The 22,771-nt window shown below is 40.5% G+C and overlaps 1 protein-coding gene across 1 annotated transcript; it reads right to left on the bottom strand.

Moving 5' to 3' along the window:
• Nucleotides 1-17,907: 17,907 nt before the first annotated feature.
• LOC143022482 (uncharacterized) lies at nucleotides 17,908-19,299 on the bottom strand. The gene is made up of 2 exons (XM_076180707.1): nucleotides 19,204-19,299; nucleotides 17,908-19,062 (listed from the first exon to the last, which is right to left on the bottom strand). The coding sequence occupies exons 1-2, from the start codon at nucleotides 19,297-19,299 to the stop codon at nucleotides 17,908-17,910; spliced, it is 1,251 nt and encodes a 416-aa protein (XP_076036822.1).
• Between the last annotated feature and the right edge of the window lie 3,472 nt (nucleotides 19,300-22,771).

Genomic DNA, 22,771 nt, shown 5'->3' with positions numbered 1-22,771 from the left:
TGATTCCTGTGTGAGTGGGTGTGATTGAGTGTTAGCGCAGATGATAGAGGAATTTCCAACACGGTTTGATTTTGTAAGCTCAAGCATAGTAGTTACACCATCATGAGTGATAGTTAGTGTCGATCATTGCACCAACACCTCAGTCTTTCCTTTGCAACCAAGAATGGCTATGCATGCAGCCGCTTTAGGGTTGATTCACACTATCGGTCCGGTCGCGCTCCACTCTCGCTCCTCTCTCGGTTCTGAGGTATTCAGGGTTGATTCACACTATCGGTCCGGACGCGCTCCGCTCTCGGTTCTGAGGTATTCACACTATCGGTCCGCTCTCGTTCACGTCATCCCCCCTCCCTCGACACCAGTAGAAGTCTTACCATCAGTTACGAAGGATGTGTGACTTTTCTGACGCCGAGTTGGCAATAATCGCTATTGCACTTGATGAAGAAGAAGAAGGAAAACAAAATAGAAAAAGAAAGAGATTGTGGGTTCATCCTATGTTGCAAGATAGGAAGACTAAAGGAGAATTTCATACTCTGTATCCTCGTCTTATTGATGATGAGAGTAAATTCCACAGCTATTTCAGAATGAACAAAGGAACATTTGAGAAAATACTATCCAAAATTGAGGATGACTTGAAATGTACAAGAAGATGCTGCACTTCCTGGCACTGATGTGCTTGCACCATACGTTATAGTGGGAGATGAGGCTTTCCCGCTGAAGAGAAATTTGATGAGGCCCTACCCAGGTTCACAGACTGAACATAAGGTAGAGAAGAGGATTTTTAATTATAGATTATCTAGAACCAGGAGGATAGTTGAGTGCACATTTGGTATTCTAGTGCAAACCTTCAGAATATATTTAAGGAAAGTTAAAGCTATGCCTTCTAACGCTAATGAAATCATTACAACAACATGCATACTTCACAATCTGATACACCCAAATGCTGTTGCATTACCAGATCCTGTTGTCATGCCTCCATCAAACACAGTACGTCCAATGAGAGGAAGAGGGGGAAATGCTACAAAGGAGGCTTTTGGCGCGAGAGAAACACTGAAAGATTATTTCAGTTCCCCAGCTGGTTCAATGCCTTGGCAAAATGATAAAATATAAGTAGACAAACAAACTTGTTTAGGAATATTTGTTGAGTGAGCTAAGGAGATGCATTTCCGCAGTGGATAATAGGTTGTTATTATACATATGGAATTTCTTTCTTCGGTTAATAATGTGCATTTTTTTTCTCTCAGTACCTTGGCAATATGATAAGTATGCAAACATTATTGTATAGGAAAATTGTTTAGTGATGATAGGAAATGCATTTCCACAGTGGACATTAGGCTATTGTATGGAATTTCTTACCTTCACAACCCAGCTGCCTGCTTATTTCAACACAGCTTCTTCTTTTCGCCACGTTATCACTGTAGTGCAGCGAAGTCATGTCATACAGCTCTGGTTTACCTTTTGACTAATTCTATTAGCATTTCATCTGAATCCACAAAATTAAAGTAAGTTTTGTAGGTTATATTTTATTCAGTTGATACTTATGAATATCCTCGCTGTACGCATTGTCATTGTATCAGTGATAAATAAAAAGAAAATGTATTTTTATAATTTTTCTAACTTTCTCATAATCCCATTGTGGTGTTTCCTTTGGATTATCCATGGTTTGGTAGGACAGAAGGTAACACTACTTGCTTATATGAAGGCTGAATCTCGACTGGAGTGGAGCAGGAGGAGCAGGACCGTGGCAACTGAGTTCACACTGGCGCTCACGGTCCAGTCACGCTCCGGTCTCGCTCCAGTAAAAATATCTTTTGATGGAACCGTGACCGGAGCGAGACCGGAGCGAGAGCGCCAGTGTGAATGCTTCCATTAAAATTAATGAGACAATATTGGTCTGGACCGAGAGCGGAGCGTGACCGGACCGATAGTGTGAATCAAGCCTTACTCATCTTCACTCCACAAACTCCAAGAGGTAAGTAATGATTGCTCAATCTTACTGACAGTGTGTGTCCCAAACACTGTTTGCACAATCTAGATGACTGTGCAGTCATGACTGACAATGTATAGTAGCCTTAAAGGAACAACTCACAGAATAGGCTTAAAAAAAAAAAAAAAAAGTACGAATTTTTTTTTAGTAAAATTGAGAGAAAACTTGAACAGCCGATTGTCGGACGTGTTTTCGTTTCAAGTTCAATCGTGGATGATAGATCCTTTTGGTTGTGATGTGAACGTGCCGATGAAAATCTGCAAGAACTCATTGAACTGAAATGTAGTGATGAATGCAAATACAAATTAAAAAAAAAATGGTATAAATGAGTTATGGCTATCAAATACAGCAAAACAGCTATATCCAAAAATGTGGGCTGAAATGGTTAAAATACTGTTATACTTTCCAATCTCTTATTTGGTTGAATGTGGATTCAGTGCCGTCAATAAAATTTTGACTAAAGAAATAAATAAAATGGATATATGCATTCGAGGAGACATCAGACTGAAACTGACAAATTCTAAGCCTAATATAAAAGATCTAGCAGCGAAGCACCAGGCCCAAGGATCTCATTAAAACACAACGTGAATAAAACATTTTAATTTAGTTGTTTATCATTGTTGCAATAATTTTATTATTATTTTCCAATTAAGGTGGGCGATCTTTTTTTTTCATTTTTTTTCTAAATATTCCTTAAAATGTATGCGTACGCGCGCGCGCTCGCACAACAAGGGATCACAAAATGAGATTCAAAAAACGTTTGTTAACACGCATCGTCTTTGCCCACACATTTTTTGCACTTTGGGTTCGAGAATGACTTTGACGAGAAAAATCAGACATCGTCGTGATCACCGCTTCCGGCCCTACTCGGAGGGGATGCGTTTCCTCAGGATCTCTTCCACTGAGCTGGAGGAACGGAGGATCAAGAAAGCGGTTATGGAGTTCTTTAAGAAGAAGCTCGAAGAATCCAGAGGATAGGATCAGAAGAGCAGGACCCAGACCTCGAAGAACGGGGTCAAAAAGTCAAATGACTTTGAAGGATTCCGGCAATGGCTTCGAGAGCACGACCCAAGGTTCCACAGCTGTAATGGCTGCATGCCAACAGCCGTTTTCTTGCGGAACTGGAAAGCCAATGAAGTCAGGGTTTCGAAGACCCATCAAGACTGGAAGGGCTTTACTGATGACCCGAAGAATGCCACATGGAATCTTAATTATCTTGAGGAGGGCCAGTGGGACTGTGGCGAGTCTACTTTGTGATGATGGTTTTAATATGGCTATTTGTCGATCTATGAGTTGTCAAGAAATTAAGCTTGAATTAAATCAGAGAAGTCTAGTTCAAGTCATGACTAGCCTAATGACCAAGATCTTAATCAGTTCCATATTAGTTTATGCTCCAAAGATTTTTTAGAAGGAAATGTAAATAGGAGGCCAAATAATAATTTGCACTTCTCTTAAAAAAAAAAAGGAAGAATCATAGAATTCTGTTCAACCATTGCCTTCATTTTCTTTGGTGGAGATTTTTTCCAAAAAAGAAGAAAGAAAATATCTATATATATATGGCAAAAAAGAAAAAAAATCAAATAATAGAATCAGTTGAGAGAAGTACACTAACTTTTACTATCAACTTCTTTTATTCGAGAGGAAAACTTTTCATCCATCGAGGGCTATTGCTCAGCTGAATGAAACATAATCCTCAAAATATATAAAATCTTAGTCGTCACTGAGTCGAAATTCATGGAAGTGTTCTACACCTCTCTACCCTATTGAAGACATTCTTCTTCGTAAAGACTCCAATTAGATGATAGGTACTTGCTGGAGACTCCTTCATATATGGAAGCTGAGTATGTTGTGTTCCAAGATCAAAATATTTTAACATTGCCTGTTGGCCAGGTTTATTGGAAGAAGCCTCCTCCTTTACCCGGGACCGAGACACAAATAATACTGGCTAAGACCTTTCCTATGGTTGACGAACATTTTCGTGGTTGATTTAGTACTCTAGGGTTTCGTCAGCATCAAAAGACCGCTTCTCTAAAGGCATTGACTCAGCATCAATCATAATAGACTACATGAAGGACATAATTGATGGGAAATTCAGGTGAATATGGCATAATTCAACAGTTATCTGTTACATGCTGTACAGTATATCAAAGACACAAGTTTCTTGGCTTTCAAACAAAGTCTGGTAGGAAGGTCTACATGCACTCCAGAATAGTGTAGGACGTGTGTGTGTGTGTGTGTGTGTGTGTGTGTGTGTGTGTGTGTGTGTGTGTGTGTGTGTATTCACCTTCACCTTTTCACCTTGGTCATTGGATCACGTGTTGGACTCGTGATCGACAGCTATTTTCCTCCCGGAAGAGAGGTCAGAGCTCGTATGACCGATCTATGGGTAATGCTATGACCTTACACACACACACACACACACACACACACACACACACACACACACACACACACACACACACACACACACACACACACACACACACAGACACACACACAGACACACACACACAGACACACACACACAGACACACACACACACACACACACACACACACACACACACACACACACACACACACACACACACACACACACACACACACACACACACACACACACACACACACACACACAATTCCCCGCCCACGAGAGTCGAAGTAACGACCCGAACCGCAGCGATACCGAAATAATTTTGGCCCTGGGCAGGATTCGAACCAGGTACTGCCGTGCCTCCGTACTGGCAGTCCAATACTCTATCAACCGCGCCACCGAGTGAGAGAGAGAGAGAGAGAGAGAGAGAGAGAGAGAGAGAGAGAGAGAGAGTGCGTGTGTGTGTGTGTGTGTATTCACTTGGTCTTTGGATCACGTGTTGGACTCATGATCGACAGCTATTTCCCTCCTGGAAGAGAGCTCAGAGCTCGTAGGTCCGATCTATGGGTAATGCTATGACCTTGCACACACACACACACCCAACTCCCCGCCCACGAGAGTTGGAGTAACACCCCTCAGCGCTGCGATACTGATATTATTTCAGCCCCGGGCGAGGGTCGAACCCGGACCTCCGTAGTGGCAGGCCAGAGCTCTAACCACAGCGCCATGAAGGCAAGGGCAAGTGTGAGGGTGAGGGTAAGAGTGAGGGTGAGACTGAGGGTGAGAATAAATGTTAAGGTGTGGATGAGTTTGAGGCTGGGGCTTAAAGTAAAGGTGAGAGTGAGGATGAGGAAGGGTGTGAGGATAAGGATAAGGGTTCGATTGAGGGTTATAGTGAGAGTGAGAATGAGGATGAGGATGCAAGTTAGGATGAGGAAGAAGGTGAGAGTGGTATTGAGGGTGAGAGTGAAGATGGGAATGTCAGTTAGGCTGAGGATGATGGTGAGGGTGAAAGCGATAGTAATAGTGAAAACGAGGGTGTTATGATGATGATGATGATGACGGTGACGATGACGATGATGATGATGGTGACGGTGACGACGACAACGACGACGACGATGATGATGATGATGATGATGGTGATTGTGACGATAACGATGACGATGATGATGACTTTTATTCCTGGTGACGCTCTTGATAAAAAATATTTTATGTTGTATATAAACAATTTGACACAAATTTATCCTGTCACTTCAAGGACTCGAGTACACACCTTTGTCTCACTGTCAGGCACAAGATTCGACACTTTGACACAAGAGGTGACAAGGTCGAAGGTCACATGTCATCTCAGGTCAGGTTCTCTGCTGGCGCTGAACAAACTTCTTTGAGACTAGTTTGTCGGCTCTTGAGCTTGAAATATAATTTGTGTTGGTATTTTTGGGCCTCACACACATACACACACACACACACACACACACACACACACACACACACACACACACACACACACACACACACACACACACACACACACACACACACACACACACACACACACACACACACACACGCACACACACACACGCACACAAACACACACACACATGTGTATGAATATCATGGTGAAAAACAAACTGGTCTAGATCTAAAAAAGTAAAGCCACAAGAAAATATGAGAGTGAGAACAACGGTAAAAGAATGGGCAATTAATAAATTGACGGTAGTTGCTGACAATGACATAGAGAAAGGCAAACCCCAGGGCAAAGACTTGCGCTTACGTTAATTCTTAAAGAAGTCTAAGTGAAAATATATTGTTAAGAGCCACAAATCCCTCTTTTGCCTTTCTGGCTCTTAACAATATATTTTCACTTAGACTTCTTTAAGAATTAGAATAAGCGCAAGTCTGCCCTGGGGTTTGCCTTTCTCTATGTCATTGTCAGCAACTACCGTCAATTTATTAATTGCCCATTCTTTTACCTTTGTTCTCACTCTCATATTTTGATGTGGCTTTACTTTTTTAGATCTAGACCAGTTTGTTTTTCACCATGATATTCATACACATGTGTGTGTGTGTTGGTGTGCGTGTGTGTGTGTGTGTGTGTGTGTGTGTGTGTGTGTGTGTGTGTGTGTGTGTGTGTGTATGTGTGTGAGGCCCAAAAATACCAACACAAATTATATTTCAAGCTCATGAGCCGACAAACTAGTCTCAAAAAATTTTGTTCAGCGCCAGCAGAGAACCTGACCTGAGATGACATGTGACCTTCGACCTTGTCAACTCCTGTGTCAAAGTGTCGAATCTTGTGCCTGACAGTATTTCCTCTCTCCAAAACTGATAACCTCTTCGTCCCAGGTTGAACAAAGGGTATTTATGAACGGAAGTGACAGTGAGACAAAGATGTATACTCGAGACCTTGAAGTGACAGGATAAATTTGTGTCAAATTCTTCATATACAACATAAAACATTCTTTATCAAGAGCGTCAAAAGGAAAAGCCACCACCAGAGAGTGATGTTTTAATGGAGATAAGATGAAACCATTTGCTACTGAAAAAGAAGCCAAGAGGTCAATGAGCTGACCTGCCTCGAGCCAGACCAAAAGGAAAACTGCTACTCGTTATGGAGGAGATTAAACACACACACACACACACACACACACACACACACACACACACACACACACACACACACACACACACACACACACACACACACACACACACGCACGCACGCACGCCCTACACTATTTTGGAGTGCATGTAGACCTTCCTACCAGACATTGTTTGAAAGCCCAGGGCCGAAATTATTTCGGTATCGCTGCGCTTCGGGTCGTTACTCCGACTCTCGTGGGTGGGGAATTGTGTGTGTGTGTGTAAGGTCATAGCATTAACCATAGATCGGTCATACGAGCTCTGAGCTCTCATCCGGGAGGGAAATAGCTGTCGATCACGAGTCTAACACGTGATCCAAAGACCAAGGTGAAAAGGTGAAGGTGAATACACACACACACGCGCGCGCGCCCTACACTATTTTGGAGTGCATGTAGACCTTCCTACCAGACCTTGTTTCAAAGCCAAGAAACTTGTGTCTTTGATATACATCATGTAACAGATGCCTGTTGAATTATGCCATAGTCACCTGAATTTCCCATCAATTATGACCTTCATGTAGTCTGTTATGATTGATGCTGAGTGAACGTTCAGTTTTTGCACAAGTACCATTTTATTTATTTTATTTTATTTTATTGCATTGTTTTGTTGTATTTTATTTCACCTTGTTGCACTTTATGTCATTTTATTATTTTTATTTCCTCCGCGTACAAGTGCGTAGTGCTGCCAATTGGGGCACAAGTGTCAGTTTATGTTATTTTATTTTATTTCATTCTATTACAATTTATTTCATTGCATTTTATTATAATGTATTGTACTTTGTTGTATTTAATTTTATTATATTGCACCTAGTTTTTGTAAATATGTAAGGTGGTCCAGTCGTCCGATACTCGGAGTGACAGGAAGAGGAGGGGGACCCGGACAGCTTTGGCAGTGCGGGATACCTCTCCCAATTCCAACCACGGACAGTTAATAGCTCATGTGAACACTGTACATTTTCACACCCCTGAAGACGGTTCTAGGAATAGAACCGAAACGTTGGGCATTAAACTTCCCACTTTGAGTCTGGTGTTTACGCTTCTCCCCCCCCTTACAATATATATATATATGCTTAAAAGTGGCAGTCTGCCGACAAGATTGACTAGATAAACACCATATGAGGACGGAGCCTTTATTTGTACGACGTTTCGCTTATTACAGCTTTTTCAAGTACAAGTTGAGATACAAATGCTTGAGATTAAATAAGGGGAAAGGAGGGAACGGGGAGAGAAAAAGGGGGGGGGGGGAAGGAGGAGGAGGAGGAGGAGGTTGGGGGGATTGGACACTGGGAAAGGATGAGAATGCTGGCCCAAACGTCCGTGAGCGAAATGTCCACAAAGGGTGGTTTAAGTATTTAATATTTTGCTGGCCATGGGTATTAGGGGAATAATGTGAGGAGATATGTTAAACATGCCCCTGTTTTTGTTCAATAGTGTTCGTTCCTTGAATGATTGCTGCTTCTAAACACTTCCTGCGGATTTTGTCTGGTTCCCGCATCAGCAGCTCTGCATTCTTCCAGTCCATAAGATGGTTTTCCTTGTTTCTATGTGTCACACATGCATTGGTGGTGACATCATGCCTGACGTCGTAACGGTGTTCACGTATTCGTGTATTCAGGTCGCGTGACGTTTCTCCGATGTAAACTTTATCACATCCTGAACACGGAATACGATAAACACCGGCTTTGGTGCTCGGTGTCTGGTTGTTGTGTGTTTCCGTCTTCGTGATGTCTTTTATTGTTCTGCTTGTCTGGCACACTATTTCCAAGTTGGTGGTTCTTAAAAGACGTGTCAGGTTGGTGGCAACGTCGCCGGTTGGCAACACGAGACGTCTAGTTGTGCTGTCCTGCTGCCTACGGCTTTCCCGAATCTTAGCGGCCTGCTGTTTGCAATTATCTAAAAGAAACTCTGGAAATTTTAGTGTTAAAAAGGTCTCTTTAATAAACCTGCACTCTTCTTCTAAGTATTTTGCACTACATATCCTAAATGCCCTAAGGAAAAAACCTATTACTACTCCTCTCTTGGTCCTTATATCATGGTGGGAGTAGAAATGAATTAAATCATTTTTGTTGGTGGGCTTTCTATACACTTTGAATTCAAATTGGTTACCGTACTTAAAGATGTGTGTGTCCAGGAAAGGAAGAGAATCGTGGATTTCTTCCTCTAGGGAAAACTGAATGGTGGGCTCCACTTCGTTTAAGGCCGTCTGCAAGCGCTGAAGATTGAAACGCCTGGGTGTGACGAGTAAGATATCGTCCACATATCGCAGCCAGGTCACATGCTCGGGAACGATGTGTACCACTAAAGAGTTAGACGTCCGGTGGGCTTTGATGTCATTTTTGTGCTCAGTTGTCCGCTTGTGAATTCCTCTGCTTTTTCCTGAGAGCATTTAGGATATGTAGTGAGGAATTTCTCCAGGAGGAAATTAATTGCATTTTTAATATTTTCAAAAAATTATATTACCCAGCAGGCTTTTTATATAGAAATAAGGAAAAGGCGTTACAAATAAGAAATAGGGGTGTCAAAGGAAAAGAGGCTAATGATGAGAACCGTGGGTATCTGTCCGTTCCCAACTCCAAGTGCTCAAACGTCATGGAACAAAATCTCACCAAGGCAGGCCTGAAACTGGCATTCAGCACGGGGGTAAAAATTGGCGACGTTGTGAGAAATAAAATTAGAAACAAAATAGAAAACGAAGACAACAGTTTAATTTATAGAATTCCTTGTAAAACCTGCCCCGCTAGTTACTATGGCGAAACTAGCAGAGGAATTCACAAGCGGACAACTGAGCACAAAAATGACATCAAAGCCCACCGGACGTCTAACTCTTTAGTGGTACACATCGACAAATTTGGCCACTTGCCGGATTGGGAAAAAAAAGAGGTGCTCCATACTGGACTCGATAGAAAGGAAAGGAGGACAATTGAGGCAGCATACATTACCTCACTCCCATGCAGCAACCATCGGGACGGTTTCGTCAAGCTGGCGAGGATAGCAAGCGGACTAATCATCCATGAGGCAAGACGAAAGAGAGATGGCAGCAGCATTGACCGAGGGGGGACGGGGTGAGCTGTGCGGGTATATAAGTTGTCATTGTTCTATTTGTGTACACTCTGAAGAAGTCCTAGTTGGACGAAACGTCAGAAATAAAACTTCAACGGATTCTTGGCGTTTAAACTCACCACCCTACCACTCATTCTGTCTTCACACCTCAATATATATATATATATATGTGTGTGTGTGTGTGTGTATACATATACTTATATACACATATATATATATGTATATATATGTGTGCATAAATATATATATATATGTACATATATACATATATATATGTATATATACATACATACATATACCAAGGGTTTTTTCCCCTTACTAGGGAGGTAGCCAAAAAGGAAAAGGCATAAAATCATTCCCACCCATTCCATAAATGAAAACACTCCACACCCTTCCACCCTCCCTCCCATCTTAGCACCTCCTAGATGACGGGTCATCCCTGCACCCTGTCCACTGCCCTGGGTTAGAAGCAGTGTCGCAAGACACAGCACATCCACAGAAAGGCCGCTTCATTAAAATCGGCGACCCCCCCCTCTCCGTCCCCCCATATAAAGGAGAGAACGGGGAGAAATCCCTTCGGGCTGCTTCAAAATTTTGCTCACACACACTACCTCATCCCCCATCCCCCCGTCCATTCCACCTCATGCATCACAACATCTTCCATATACAACCATTCTCCATTCACCCCTGTCTTCTATCCTCCCCCTTCCTTCCTCAACAGACATTCCCCTCTTCCCCAAAGCCCCCTTCACCCCATCCATCCATCTCATCCTAGGACGTCCCCTCATGTTCACTTCCTCCACATCTGCCTTCCATACCTCCTTTACTAGTCTTTCTTCACTCATTCTTTCCATGTGTCCAAACCATCCTAATACTCTTTCATCAACCCTATCTCCCAACTCCCTTTCCACCCTTGTTCTCCTCCTCACCTCCTCATTTCTCACTCTATCTAGCCTAGTAACCCCCATCATACTTCTCAGACACTTCATCTCAAACACATTCAAGCTCCTTCTCTCTTCCTCTCTTATGTTCCATGTTTCTGCTCCATACAGTGCTGTTGGCACAATCACTCCTTCATACAGTCTCCTTTTAGCATCCATTCCCAAATGTCTATTCCTCATTACACTTTTTAATCCACCAAGGCATTTACTCGCTTCTCTCAATCTGCATTCTACCTCCACCTTTACTCCACCTTTTCCTGCCACATTTGCACCCAAGTATCTAAAACTATCCACTTCCTCCAGTCGCTCTCCCTTAATGCTCACTTCCAGATTACTGCCAGTTTCACCCCTTGTACATTTCATTACCTTACTTTTACCCACATTTATCTCTAGCTTTCTTCTATCACATACTCTCCCAAACTCTGTCACCAACTTCCTCAATCCCTCCTCCGATCCTGCCACACACACACACACACACATATATATATATATATATATATATATATGTATGTATATATATATATACATATATATATATGCATGTATATATTTATATATATGCATATATATATATATGCATACAAATATACATATATACATTTATATATATATATATATATATGCATATATATTCATGTATATATATATATGCATACATATATGTACATATACATATATATGTATATATATATGTATAATGCATATATACATATATATATTCATATATGTATGCATATATACTTATATATATATGTATTGATATATATATATATGCATATATATATATATACATTCATATATACATATACATATATGTATACATATATATACATATATATATATATATATATATATATATATATATATATGTATATATATACATATATAAAATATCATTATATTGTGACATGATGACAGGTGTATGAATGGTAAGAATGGAAAGACGATTGGGATCAAGAGACTTTATTCCTGACTGGTTTCTCCATTGAGGCTTCTTTAGAGGTAATATTTACAGAGAATGAATACATTGGTATTTGTTGGGCAGTTGCTGTGGTTTATGAGGGACGCGGGGTGGGATTCCGTACGTTGCTAGGCTTGGTGGTCATGTGGGGTCAGGTGTGAGGCGGGTGGATGTATTTGTTTGTTTGTTATGTGTGAGCAATTGTCTCATGGCGTATTTGGCGGCATGTTTTGCAACCTTGATATCTCCTGTTCTGTTGTTGATGGAATCGTTGGTGTTTATGTATATTGCTTCTAATGTCTTTCTTTGTGGTTTGTTTAAGTTTTCGTGTAAAATGTTAGCTTGGTTCCATTGAGGTAAATGTTGTTTTTCATCTATGTGATTTACCCAGGCGTTTGTTGTGCGGTGGTGACGGATATCAGCCTTGTGTTCATGTAGGCGTTTCTTTAATCCCCTGTACGTTTCACCATAGTAGGCAAGGTTGCATCCCGAGCAGGGGATTTTGTATAGGATACTGTCGGGTTGAGTGGGATTCTGTCTGTTGTTTGTGAAGTCGCGTATTTGTCGTCCTTTGTCTGATATTACTGTGATGCCTATGGGTTTTAATTTCTTGGTTAGGAGGTGAGTTAGGTCTGATGATGGTGCTATGAGGAGGATATTTTCATTTTTAGTTCGTGGTTCTGAGATGCTTCTTTGTTTGATTTCCTTAGCTTTGTGTAGGGCTCGGGCGATGATTCCTGTTGGGAAGTGAAGTGTTTTGAATGTAGTGGTGATGTGTTCTATTTCGTCTTGAAGGTATTCTGGGCTGCATATTCTTAGTGCTCTCAGGAAGAATCCTATTAGTATACCACTTTTAGTTCTGTCGCTGTGGGCACTGAAGTGGTGTATGTAGTCGTTTTTGTTTGTGGGTTTTCGGTAAACTTTGAATTTTGCTGTATTATTGTTCCTGATGATTAAAGTGTCGAGGTATGGGAGAGAGTCCTGGTTTTCTTGTTCGACTGTTAATTGTATTTTCTGGTGTGATTTGTTTAAATTGTGTAGAAGGATGTCAGTGTCTGTGTCTTTTGGTATGATGAGAAGGTAGTCATCTACATACCTGAACCAGGTGGTGCCATCGGGAAGGAACTGTTTGTAGTTGCTTTGCTCTAGAATTTCCATTGCTAAGCAGGCGGCTATAGCACTGAGGGGCGATCCCATTGGTAGGCCGTCGTGTTGTCGGTAAGTTTTGCCATTAAATGTGCAGAAGGCGCATTTAAGGCATTTTCCTACTAGTTGTTTGTAATCTCTTTTGTTGATTGGGAGGGTAGTCTCATTGATGTTATCTATGACTCTTTGTATGGCTGAAATGGCATCTGCTAGCGATGTGTGGGTATATAAGGCGATGACGTCTAGACTGATGAGTTTCTTGTTTGTAAAGTCTTTGGTGTGGAGTTTTTGTATGAGATCAGTGGAGTTTCTAATGTGTGTGTCGCTGATAGTTCCAAGAGCTGATGTAAGAGGTTTGGCTAGTATCTTAGCTAGTTTGTGGGGGGCACTACCTATTCCATTGGTGATTGGTCTCATGGGGATCCCTGCTTTGTGAGTTTTGGGAATGCCGCATATCGTTGGTGGTTTGGGATCCTCTTCTAGGAGACGGAGTAAGTGTTTTCCTTTGCTGGTCCGTTTGAGGATTTTTCTAACATCGGTGTTGAATGTACGAGACTCTTCTTTGGCTTGTTGTTCTGACTGTGGGGTGTAGGTGCTTGTGTCTGTGAGGAGGTCTTCCATTTTCTTGATGTAGTCTGCTTTGTTCATTATGACGATTCCTCCTCCTTTGTCTGCTGTGGTGATAATGATATTTTCATTTCTTCGAAGTTCGTTTAACCCCATAATGAATCTTCTAGGAATCGCTGGGAGTCGATCTTTAGCGGCGATTGTGCAGCAAAGTAAGATGCCTTGAATGAAGCCAATGTCGATGTCGTTATTTCTCCATTTATAGTTCTTCTCCAGATATTGTGAAAGCTGCTTGGTGCTGGTCCCAGTGTCTAATTTTAGGCCTAATGAGAGTGCTTGATGTTGTGGTTGCGTTAAGGTATATGATGAGATATTGTGTATCAAGTCCGGTCGTCCAACGTCGTTCCATTTGCGTGGTGGAAAGCGCTCTTTTTGAGCGGGAAACGGATCTGATTCCAACCAAAGAATATTATTTGGCAATAGCCTTCTCGACGGTAATTCGAGTCTTCTTCTTTTTGGTACGAGAAGACTTGGCCATTGCGTCGGCTCATGATTTTTTGGGCAAAAAGAAACAAATATTTTTCTTGATAAATCGTACCCCGGTCTCCTTCTTCCTCGTGGTCTTCCTCGGTTCGTTGAGATGGCCTCAGGTAAGGGCTAAGGTGAACTCCGACACCCTGAGAGAGTGGGCTGCCACCGCTCTTTCGCCACTGGCCAGTCCCTCATGGGTCCTTGAGAGGCCATGGCCAGTATGTTGTGACGGAGAGTGATGTCGACAGCTAGGACAAGCCCGGTTCGTCACTCTCTCAGGCTTGCATGACCCCGTTTAAAGTTCACCTTTCCTGCCCTCCCGTCTTCGGCCGATCTCTCCGTTCACCGGAAGAAGATCCCCACGAGGATCATTGGGGCTGAATCCTGTCCAGGTGCCTGCCTGTGGTCGCCGTGTGGTTCCCTCGTCAAGCCCAACTTGGCTGCTGGCGCGGCTTGCCGCCGTGTCCTCCGGAAGAGGGCCGTGTGCATCCCAGATGGAGGCGATTCTCGCGAGTGCCACGGCCCTCATACATCAACAGCTTTTTCCATCAAGTACTAAGGCTATTCTTTCATTTGGATGGTGATAAGTATTGTTTACGCGGCGTCTGGTGAATAAAATGACATGTGGATGGGTTTTTATGAATAATGTAACGTGCATAACTATTGCATAATCTAAAGAGTTTGGCAGTACACAATATACCGTCTCCTACTAAGCAATTCCAGTCTCTTCATTGATTACTACGCTGTGACGAACACATAAAACACAGAATCAGTGTCAATGGATTACTTTAGTGAAAAAATATTGCATAATCCTCGCCAAAATAGAATTAATATTTGAAATCATTGTAGTACCAGGAACACTAAAGGTCTATGACTTCAGTCATGACATACAGTAGTTCATTCGAGACTTCACCTGCCCAAGCTCAATAGTCCTCTGGCTCAGTGTTTGTCAACCTTTCAAGTTCTGTGAGTCTGTTACATAGATTCATATCTTCAGGGAACCCCCTGATACAGGATTAGATAGGATACAGTAATTTTACATTTGCACGAAAGAATTGTTGATAAATCGCTTTCTTTTCACAGGAACTGGTATTATCAGATTTTTTCATTGTTCAAACATGACACAAAAATAGAAGAAAAAAGTCAGTGTATATTAATGAAATGGTAGATAAAATAACATCTCCAATTCCACGGGACATCAGATCACTGTAACCGGACGTTTGGTCTCTGTTGCCACGCAACCTCGCTGTGGAGTTGTAAAGTACTGACTGTGTCTGTTTGTATATTAATGATAGGGGTGTATTGTGTAATGTAGACTCTTTCCAAGATGTGGAGTTTCTTGTTGTTGTTACATTGTTTAAGTATTTTTGTATTGTTGACTAAACCTTGTCTGTTTGGAGTTTTGTTGTGTGTTTGTATAATGTTTTTGCGTATACTTCATTCACGGGCGTGCATGTGAGTTTCCTGCTCACAGAAGTAGTGGTAACACCAATATAAGAAGCATTAGGGAGAAGATTGTAACCTTCTTCAGGGCAAGTGAATTGGTTCACCATATTAGTCTGTTTGAGGAGAGGGTTGTTTTTAGTCATATTATTTCTCATTATAAGGTAAGAGACTATTGTGTTTTTGTAGTATATGATGAGGGTCACTTTGTCGTGTGGGTTGGTGCATGTGACGTTACGTGCAAGGATGTCTTTGAGAACACATTCGCCTGTTTTATATGCTGATGTCATTTGGTTTTTGTAATAAACTGTGTGTGTGGAATGTGTGTTGTTTTGTCCGTGTTGTGTTGTGTTGCGGGTGATGAAAAGCCTCGTCTCTTTGTCAATGAGAAAGTTGGGAAAACCGTTGTTAAGGGGAATTTGTTTAACGCGTGTTTTTTTTTTCGGAGTGAAAATTTTCCCCAAAAGAACAGTTCTTACATGAGCGTCGAAGGTATGCCCGAATGACGTTAAGTTTGTACCGCTGGGGGCACTCACTTGCTGCATTCAGGCATCTTCTGGTGTCAGTCTTTTTCCTGTAAACAGTGGTCGTGTATCTGTTGTCTTGAGAGTGGATGGGGACGTCAAGGAAGGGAATTTTGTTGTGTATATTGAGATTATATGTGAAGTGTAGTACAGAGACTGTTTCCATGGCTAGCTGTAGATCTTTCAGGTGGGACTCACTACTAGCTTCAGTAAAAAAGTCGTCATCGTATCTGCAGTAGGAAAAGGGTGTTGAGACGGGGTCTTGTAATACTTTGTTCTCTAGATTACACATGTATAATTCAGCAAAAGTACACCCTAAAGGTGAACCCATGGCGACTCCTTCCTCTTGTAGATATAACTGGCCTGGTGGGCTTCTAAAGGGCGCTTCAGTTGTGCAGGCTACGAGAAGATGTTTCATTATTTCCTCCGGCATCTTAGAGGGGTGTCATTCAGATAGTGGATATTGAATTAGCTTTGGTCTTCAATCGAACACACACATATATATATGTATATATATATATATATATATATATATATATATATATATATATATATATATATATATACTACGAGATTCTTGCATACCCTGTTCATGTGAACGAACCTAATGGGGAAAGACATTGTGATGAATAATATGACGTGATGATATACTTAGCTGTTGATGACGTCATCAGATAACTATGTAGATAGTATGCCTAAACCTCATTTAGCTAAACCACTTTACTTCATGCATTTGGACTATTGGACAACGTAACTCCTACAGCGAAGAAGAGGTGACTACTGGCCTTAGCCTGAACAATCTATGGAAAAGTCTTCAACGTCGGGAATGAGTGAAATTAGATAGTTTTAATCCAAGTAAGAAGGTGTCTGTTGAGGGGGTCCTGCTTATATGCGTGTGTACGTGTATGTGTCAAAAAAGTAATAAATTGTACTTTTTTATTTATTAATATATATATATATATATATATATATATATATATATATATATATATATTAGTATAAATGGGCAGTAAGTTTTCTTGTAGACATGTTCGATTGAAGACCAGAGCTAATTCAATATCCACTATCTTCTTAGTGATTTTCTCAATTTTTCTAATAGTTTGTTTGATTCTTGAGGGGAGGTCAAACACAATACTTCCGAGATCCATGATGTTATTGTAACGAAAAACATAACACAAAATATAAGTACAAGCTTTCGGTTGAGTCATCCAACCATCTTCAGGTAAGTGAGATTACATATACAGAACAGGAGTTTAAATACAAGTAAAAAGGGGGGGGGGGAACTAGGAGAGTTAGGAGTTCCCCCCTTTTTACTTGTATCTAAACTCCTGTTCTGTATATGTAATCTCACTTACCTGAAGATGGTTGGATGACTCAACCGAAAGCTTGTATTTATATTTTGTGTTATGTTTTTCGTTACAATAACATCATGGATCTCGGAAGTATTGTGTTTGACCTCCCCTCAAGAATCAAACAAACTATTAGAAAAATTGAGAAAATCACTAAGAAGATAGTTGATATTGAATTAGCTCTGGTCTTCAATCGAACATATATATAATATATATATATATATATATATATATATATATATATATATATATATATATATATATATATATATATATATATATATATATATATATTAGTTAGTTATGGCTGCCCATCGTTGCCGATGACGACGCTGTTCTGCATCCGTTTGTGTAGATGAGGAGTTTGTGAGGATGATGAAATTTTAATGACTCTGTCGTTCATGCCATCGTAGGTGGCTGTTGAGTCCAATGCGGGAGCCACACATTTGATCACATTTGTGGCAAAGGTGTTCTTCGCGAGGAGTTGCTTGGGCTCCAGCCATACGTTGGTGACGTTTAGAGCGGTTTTCGGCTCTCTTTCGTGAAGTTTCAATTGCAAGTGTGTTAGTAGCACTCGTACATACTGTCCTCCAAGTCTGTCTGTCTACTGCTAGTGTCTCGAGCTCGTTTGGATTAACATTACATTTTATGAGTAGGTCTTTACAGTGATCTTTGTATCTCTTCTTAGGGCCTCCCACGCTTCTGCTTCCTGAGGATAGCTGACCATACAACATTTGTCTTGGAAGCCGATTTTCGGGCATTCTGATAGTATGCCCCACCCAGCGGAGACGGCGTTGCGCCAGGAGGGTTTCAATGCTGCTCGTTTGAGTTCGGTAGTATAACTCATCGTATGTCATTCTATCCTTCCATGATATACCTAGTATCCGCTGGGGACACCTGGTGTGAAAATTCTCCAGGGTGCGGATATGGCGTCTATAGGTAGTCCAAGTTTCTGAGCCGTAAAGCAGGGTGGATATACATACGGCTTTATATACTGCTGCCTTGGTATCTATTCTGAGATTGTTATTTGAGAAGACTCTGTCTCTGAGGCGGCCAAAGGCAGAGGAGGCAAGATTGATTCTTCTTTGGATATCCAGGTCCACCGAGCAGTCTGAGTGGACGACGCTGCCGAGGTACGTGAAATGTTCTACTGTTTTAACGGGTTCTCCATTGACGAGAAAAAGGTGAGGTGTCTCAGGTGGATGTATAGTTTGAACAAATATTTCTGTTTTTAAGGTATTGACTCTGAGACCCATGGCAGTATAAGTGGAGGAAAAGACATGAAGGATATTCTGCAGATTTTCGGCGTCATGCGCAACAATGGCACAATCATCAGCATACTGCAGTTCTATTACCCGCGTGGAAGAGACTTTAGTTCTGGCGTACAGGCGTCGGGTGTTAAACAGGCTGCCATCTAGCCGGTGTTGAATACTTATGCCAGCATCTCTTCCCAGGGCTGCATGAGTGAGCTTTATTAGGGCAAGTAAAAAGATGTTAAAAAGAGTGGGTGCAAGGACACAGCCCTGCTTAACTCCAACCTTTACTTCAAACGGTTCTGAGAGTGTGCCGCTTACTTAAACCCGTGCTTGCATCCCTTCATGCAGGCCTTTGAGCACAGAGAGAAAATTGGGAGGGACTCCCATCTTTTCGAGAAGTAACCATAAAAGGGGGCGGTTTACTGTGTCGAAAGCCTTCGTAAGATCAATGAAGGCGATAAAAAGATCTTTCTTTTGTTCTCTGGCTTTCTCTTGCAGCTGGCACAGGCAGAACACCATGTCTGTGGTGCTACGATGTTTGCGGAAGCCACATTGGCTCTCTGGGAGGTTTGTTTCTGTTATCTTATCCGTAAGCCGAGAAAGGATTAGTTAAGTACACACAAACAAACACGTACAAAGGAAGAAATAGTGAAAGGTGCGAAATACTGGATTGCTTATAGACTGTACTTTGAAATGAGTATGGATGATCAAGAGAAACCATGGGCCTTTCATGGTAATATTTCACGGTAAATATAACAAAAGAAAAAATTAAAAGGTGTATAGATAAACTCAAAGTTAACAAAACACCAGGACCTGACGGTTGGCATCCAAGAATCTTAAAGGAAATGAAAAATGAGATTGTTGTTCCATTAGAAATGATTTCAAGAAATTCATCATATCCGGAGATGTCCCAAGAGAATGGAAGCTAGCTAACGTTACTCCCATACTCAAAAAAGGTGACAAAAAGAAGCCAAATAACTATAGGCCTATAAGTTTGACTTCAATCGTAGGAAAAATAATGGAAACTATCATCAGAGATGCTATCGAACATCATTTAGAAAGTAACCGTTTGATAAATGATAGCCAGCATGGTTTCAGACGGAAACGTTCTTGCGTGACTAACTTACTCAAGTTCTACAACACAGTTATCTCGAATTATGACAAAAGAAACAATATAGATTTAATATATCTAGACTTTGCAAAAGCTTTTGATACCGTCCCACACGAAAGACTACTTACTAAATTAGCTTTACACGGAATAAGTGGTAGCCTATTAGGTTGGACTAGTAATTGGTTGAATGGTCGAAAAGAGAGAGTTGTTTTAAATGGAAAAACTTGTACATGGAAAAATGTTACAAGTGGAGTTCCTCAGGGTTCCGTTCTTGGACCACTTCTATTCATAGTATATATAAATGATATAGACCATGGACTAAAATCTACTGTTTCCAAATTTGCTGATGATACAAAACTGTGCGGAGTGGCAAATGATCACTCAAACCAATTAGATATTCAAGAAGATTTAGATAAATTACAGCAATGGTCTGAAAAGTGGCCAATGAAATTTAACACAAGTAAATGCAAGGTAATGCACATAGGTAAAAATAACAGTAGGTACGGTTTTAAGTTATTTGGAAATTATAAAGAAAAGTGGATAGTGAAAAGGATCTCGGCGTAATTATCAGTAACGACCTCAAATCATCCAAGCAGTGTATTTCAGCCTCTGAGAAAGCAAATAAGATTCTAGGACTGATTGCGCTATCTTTTGATTTCAAAAGTCCATCACTCATTAAGAAGGTATATAAATCGTTAGTTCGTCCACATTTGGAATATGCTGTTTCCGTATGGTCACCGAATCTCATTAAAGACATTGACAGACTGGAAAAAGTACAACGGCGAGCCACAAAACTGATTCCAATTATCAAAAATAAATCATACGAAAATCGACTAAAACATATGAATCTGTTTTCCCTAAAAAAGCGTAGACTCAGAGGTGACTTGATACAGGTCTTTAAGATTCTAAAGGGAATTGACAACATCAAAAGTGACAACATTTTCACATTGAATGAGAATCAGACAAGAAACAATGGTCTCAAACTGTCGGGAAATAGATTCAATTTGGAAGTAGGTAGAAACAACTTTGCCAACCGTGTAGTTAATGAATGGAATAAACTTCCTGCACAGGTAGTGCAATGTAGTTCAGTTCGAAGCTTTAAGAATCATTTAGATAAACACCCAAGCAAGATGCTGTAATGATTATAGTTTATTTTATATTATTTGTTGTTGTTTTGTTATTATTTGTCTGTCTGACTTTCATTTATTATTAGTTATATATCAATTTATTATTATTTACCTGTTTGTTTATTATTTAACTATACCTATGCATTTATTTATGTATTTTATTTGTTATGTACATTATTATAGTTTATATTTATTATTTTATTATTATTATGATTTTTTTCGCATCCGACCTAGATATGGACCAAAAGGTCTCCTGTCGGCATGCTCCGCCTTTGTAATCCTTTGTGTAAGTTGTGGATCAAATTGAAATGCATCAATGAAAGGTGGAAGAAAAGCAATGCCATTTGCTGTGCCAAGAGTTTGGCGAGAGCCAAAAAATCATCACGATGATTGCTACTTTTGCATAATTGACATATCAAAGCACAGAGAAGCCAAGGGAAGAAAATTCCTTCTATATCCCAGCATTCTATCCTCTATTGCACCTGTGCCACATGATGATACCTTACTGGTTCCATGGCCACCAGAAAACGTAAGTAAACCTTATCAACTTGTGAACTCTATTATTTGTAACAGAATCAGTATTGAAATCTCCCAAACATCTTGCTGTGTTTTCTTGTAATGCGATTACACATACAATTCATATATATGTTCCAGCTGATAAACTCATTTTTTTAGATAGAGGATATGATTGGGATTTGATGAGGAGAGTGGGGAGGTTATGACAATGAAGAAATGGATGAAATTTTTGAGTCAAAACTGAGTACCCGCCCACACTTTCCAAATCAACGTGAACTGGATGAGCTTATCAGGGACTTGGGCCTCATTAATTCAGGAGGTGAGTTATTAGGATCCAGACTGAGTGAATGGAATCTGTTGGGGGAAGACTGTAGATCAACAGTATACAGGAAGTGCCATGAGGAATTCGAAGTATACTTTGACATAAGTGAGAATCTCTGCTTCTGCGAATATATTAATGGCATATTTATGGCTATTAGAATTGATCGTAACCCTATGCATTGGGAACTATTCATAGATAGTTCTACAAAAAGCTTCAAATATGTTTTATTACATAATGAGGATCAGTATCAATCCCTGTCTATAGCATACTTGGTACAGATGAAGGAAGAATATGACAATGTAAAAAGGCTTCTCAAGAAGGTAAATCATGAGCTTAAATGGAATGTTTGTGGTGATTTTAAAATGCTCGCCTTCTTACTTGGATTATAGGGTGGGTGCACCAAATATTCATGTTCTATTTGCCTATGGGACAGTCGGGGTAATAATGAACACTAACCAGAAAGTGGAGTGGCCCCCTCGAAATGTCTTGCAGCCAGGAAAACTGAGTGTTATTAGACAGCCTTTTGTAGAGTCTGCAAAAGTGTTGCTACCCCCACTTCATATAAAGCTTGGTTTGGTCAAACAGATTATGAAAGTATTATATGATGTTGAAAAAGCATTTCAAGAGATTCGTCTACTCTTTCTAAAACAATCAGAGGCCAAAGTTAAAGGTGGTATATTCACTGCTCCGCAAGTAAGGAAAATGTTGAAGTCAATGGAACTTGAGAATACAATGAGTAATATCGGAAGAGAAGCGTGGTGTGCATTTCGAGATATATTTAATGTATTCCTTGGTAATAATAAAGACCCAAACTACAAGCATCTCGTAGCTAAACTTTTGAAAAATTATAAGAACTTAAGATGTAGAATGTCATAAAGGTGCACTTTTTGGAATGACATTTGGATTTTTTCTTGA

This window comes from Oratosquilla oratoria, unplaced genomic scaffold, assembly GCF_046742065.1.
Source record: "Oratosquilla oratoria isolate Oo_2021 unplaced genomic scaffold, ASM4674206v1 SCAFFOLD102, whole genome shotgun sequence".
Lineage (NCBI taxonomy): Eukaryota > Metazoa > Arthropoda > Malacostraca > Stomatopoda > Squillidae > Oratosquilla > Oratosquilla oratoria.
The sequence above is the reverse complement of the archived record's forward strand: the minus strand, read 5'-3'. Positions and strand labels throughout refer to the sequence as shown.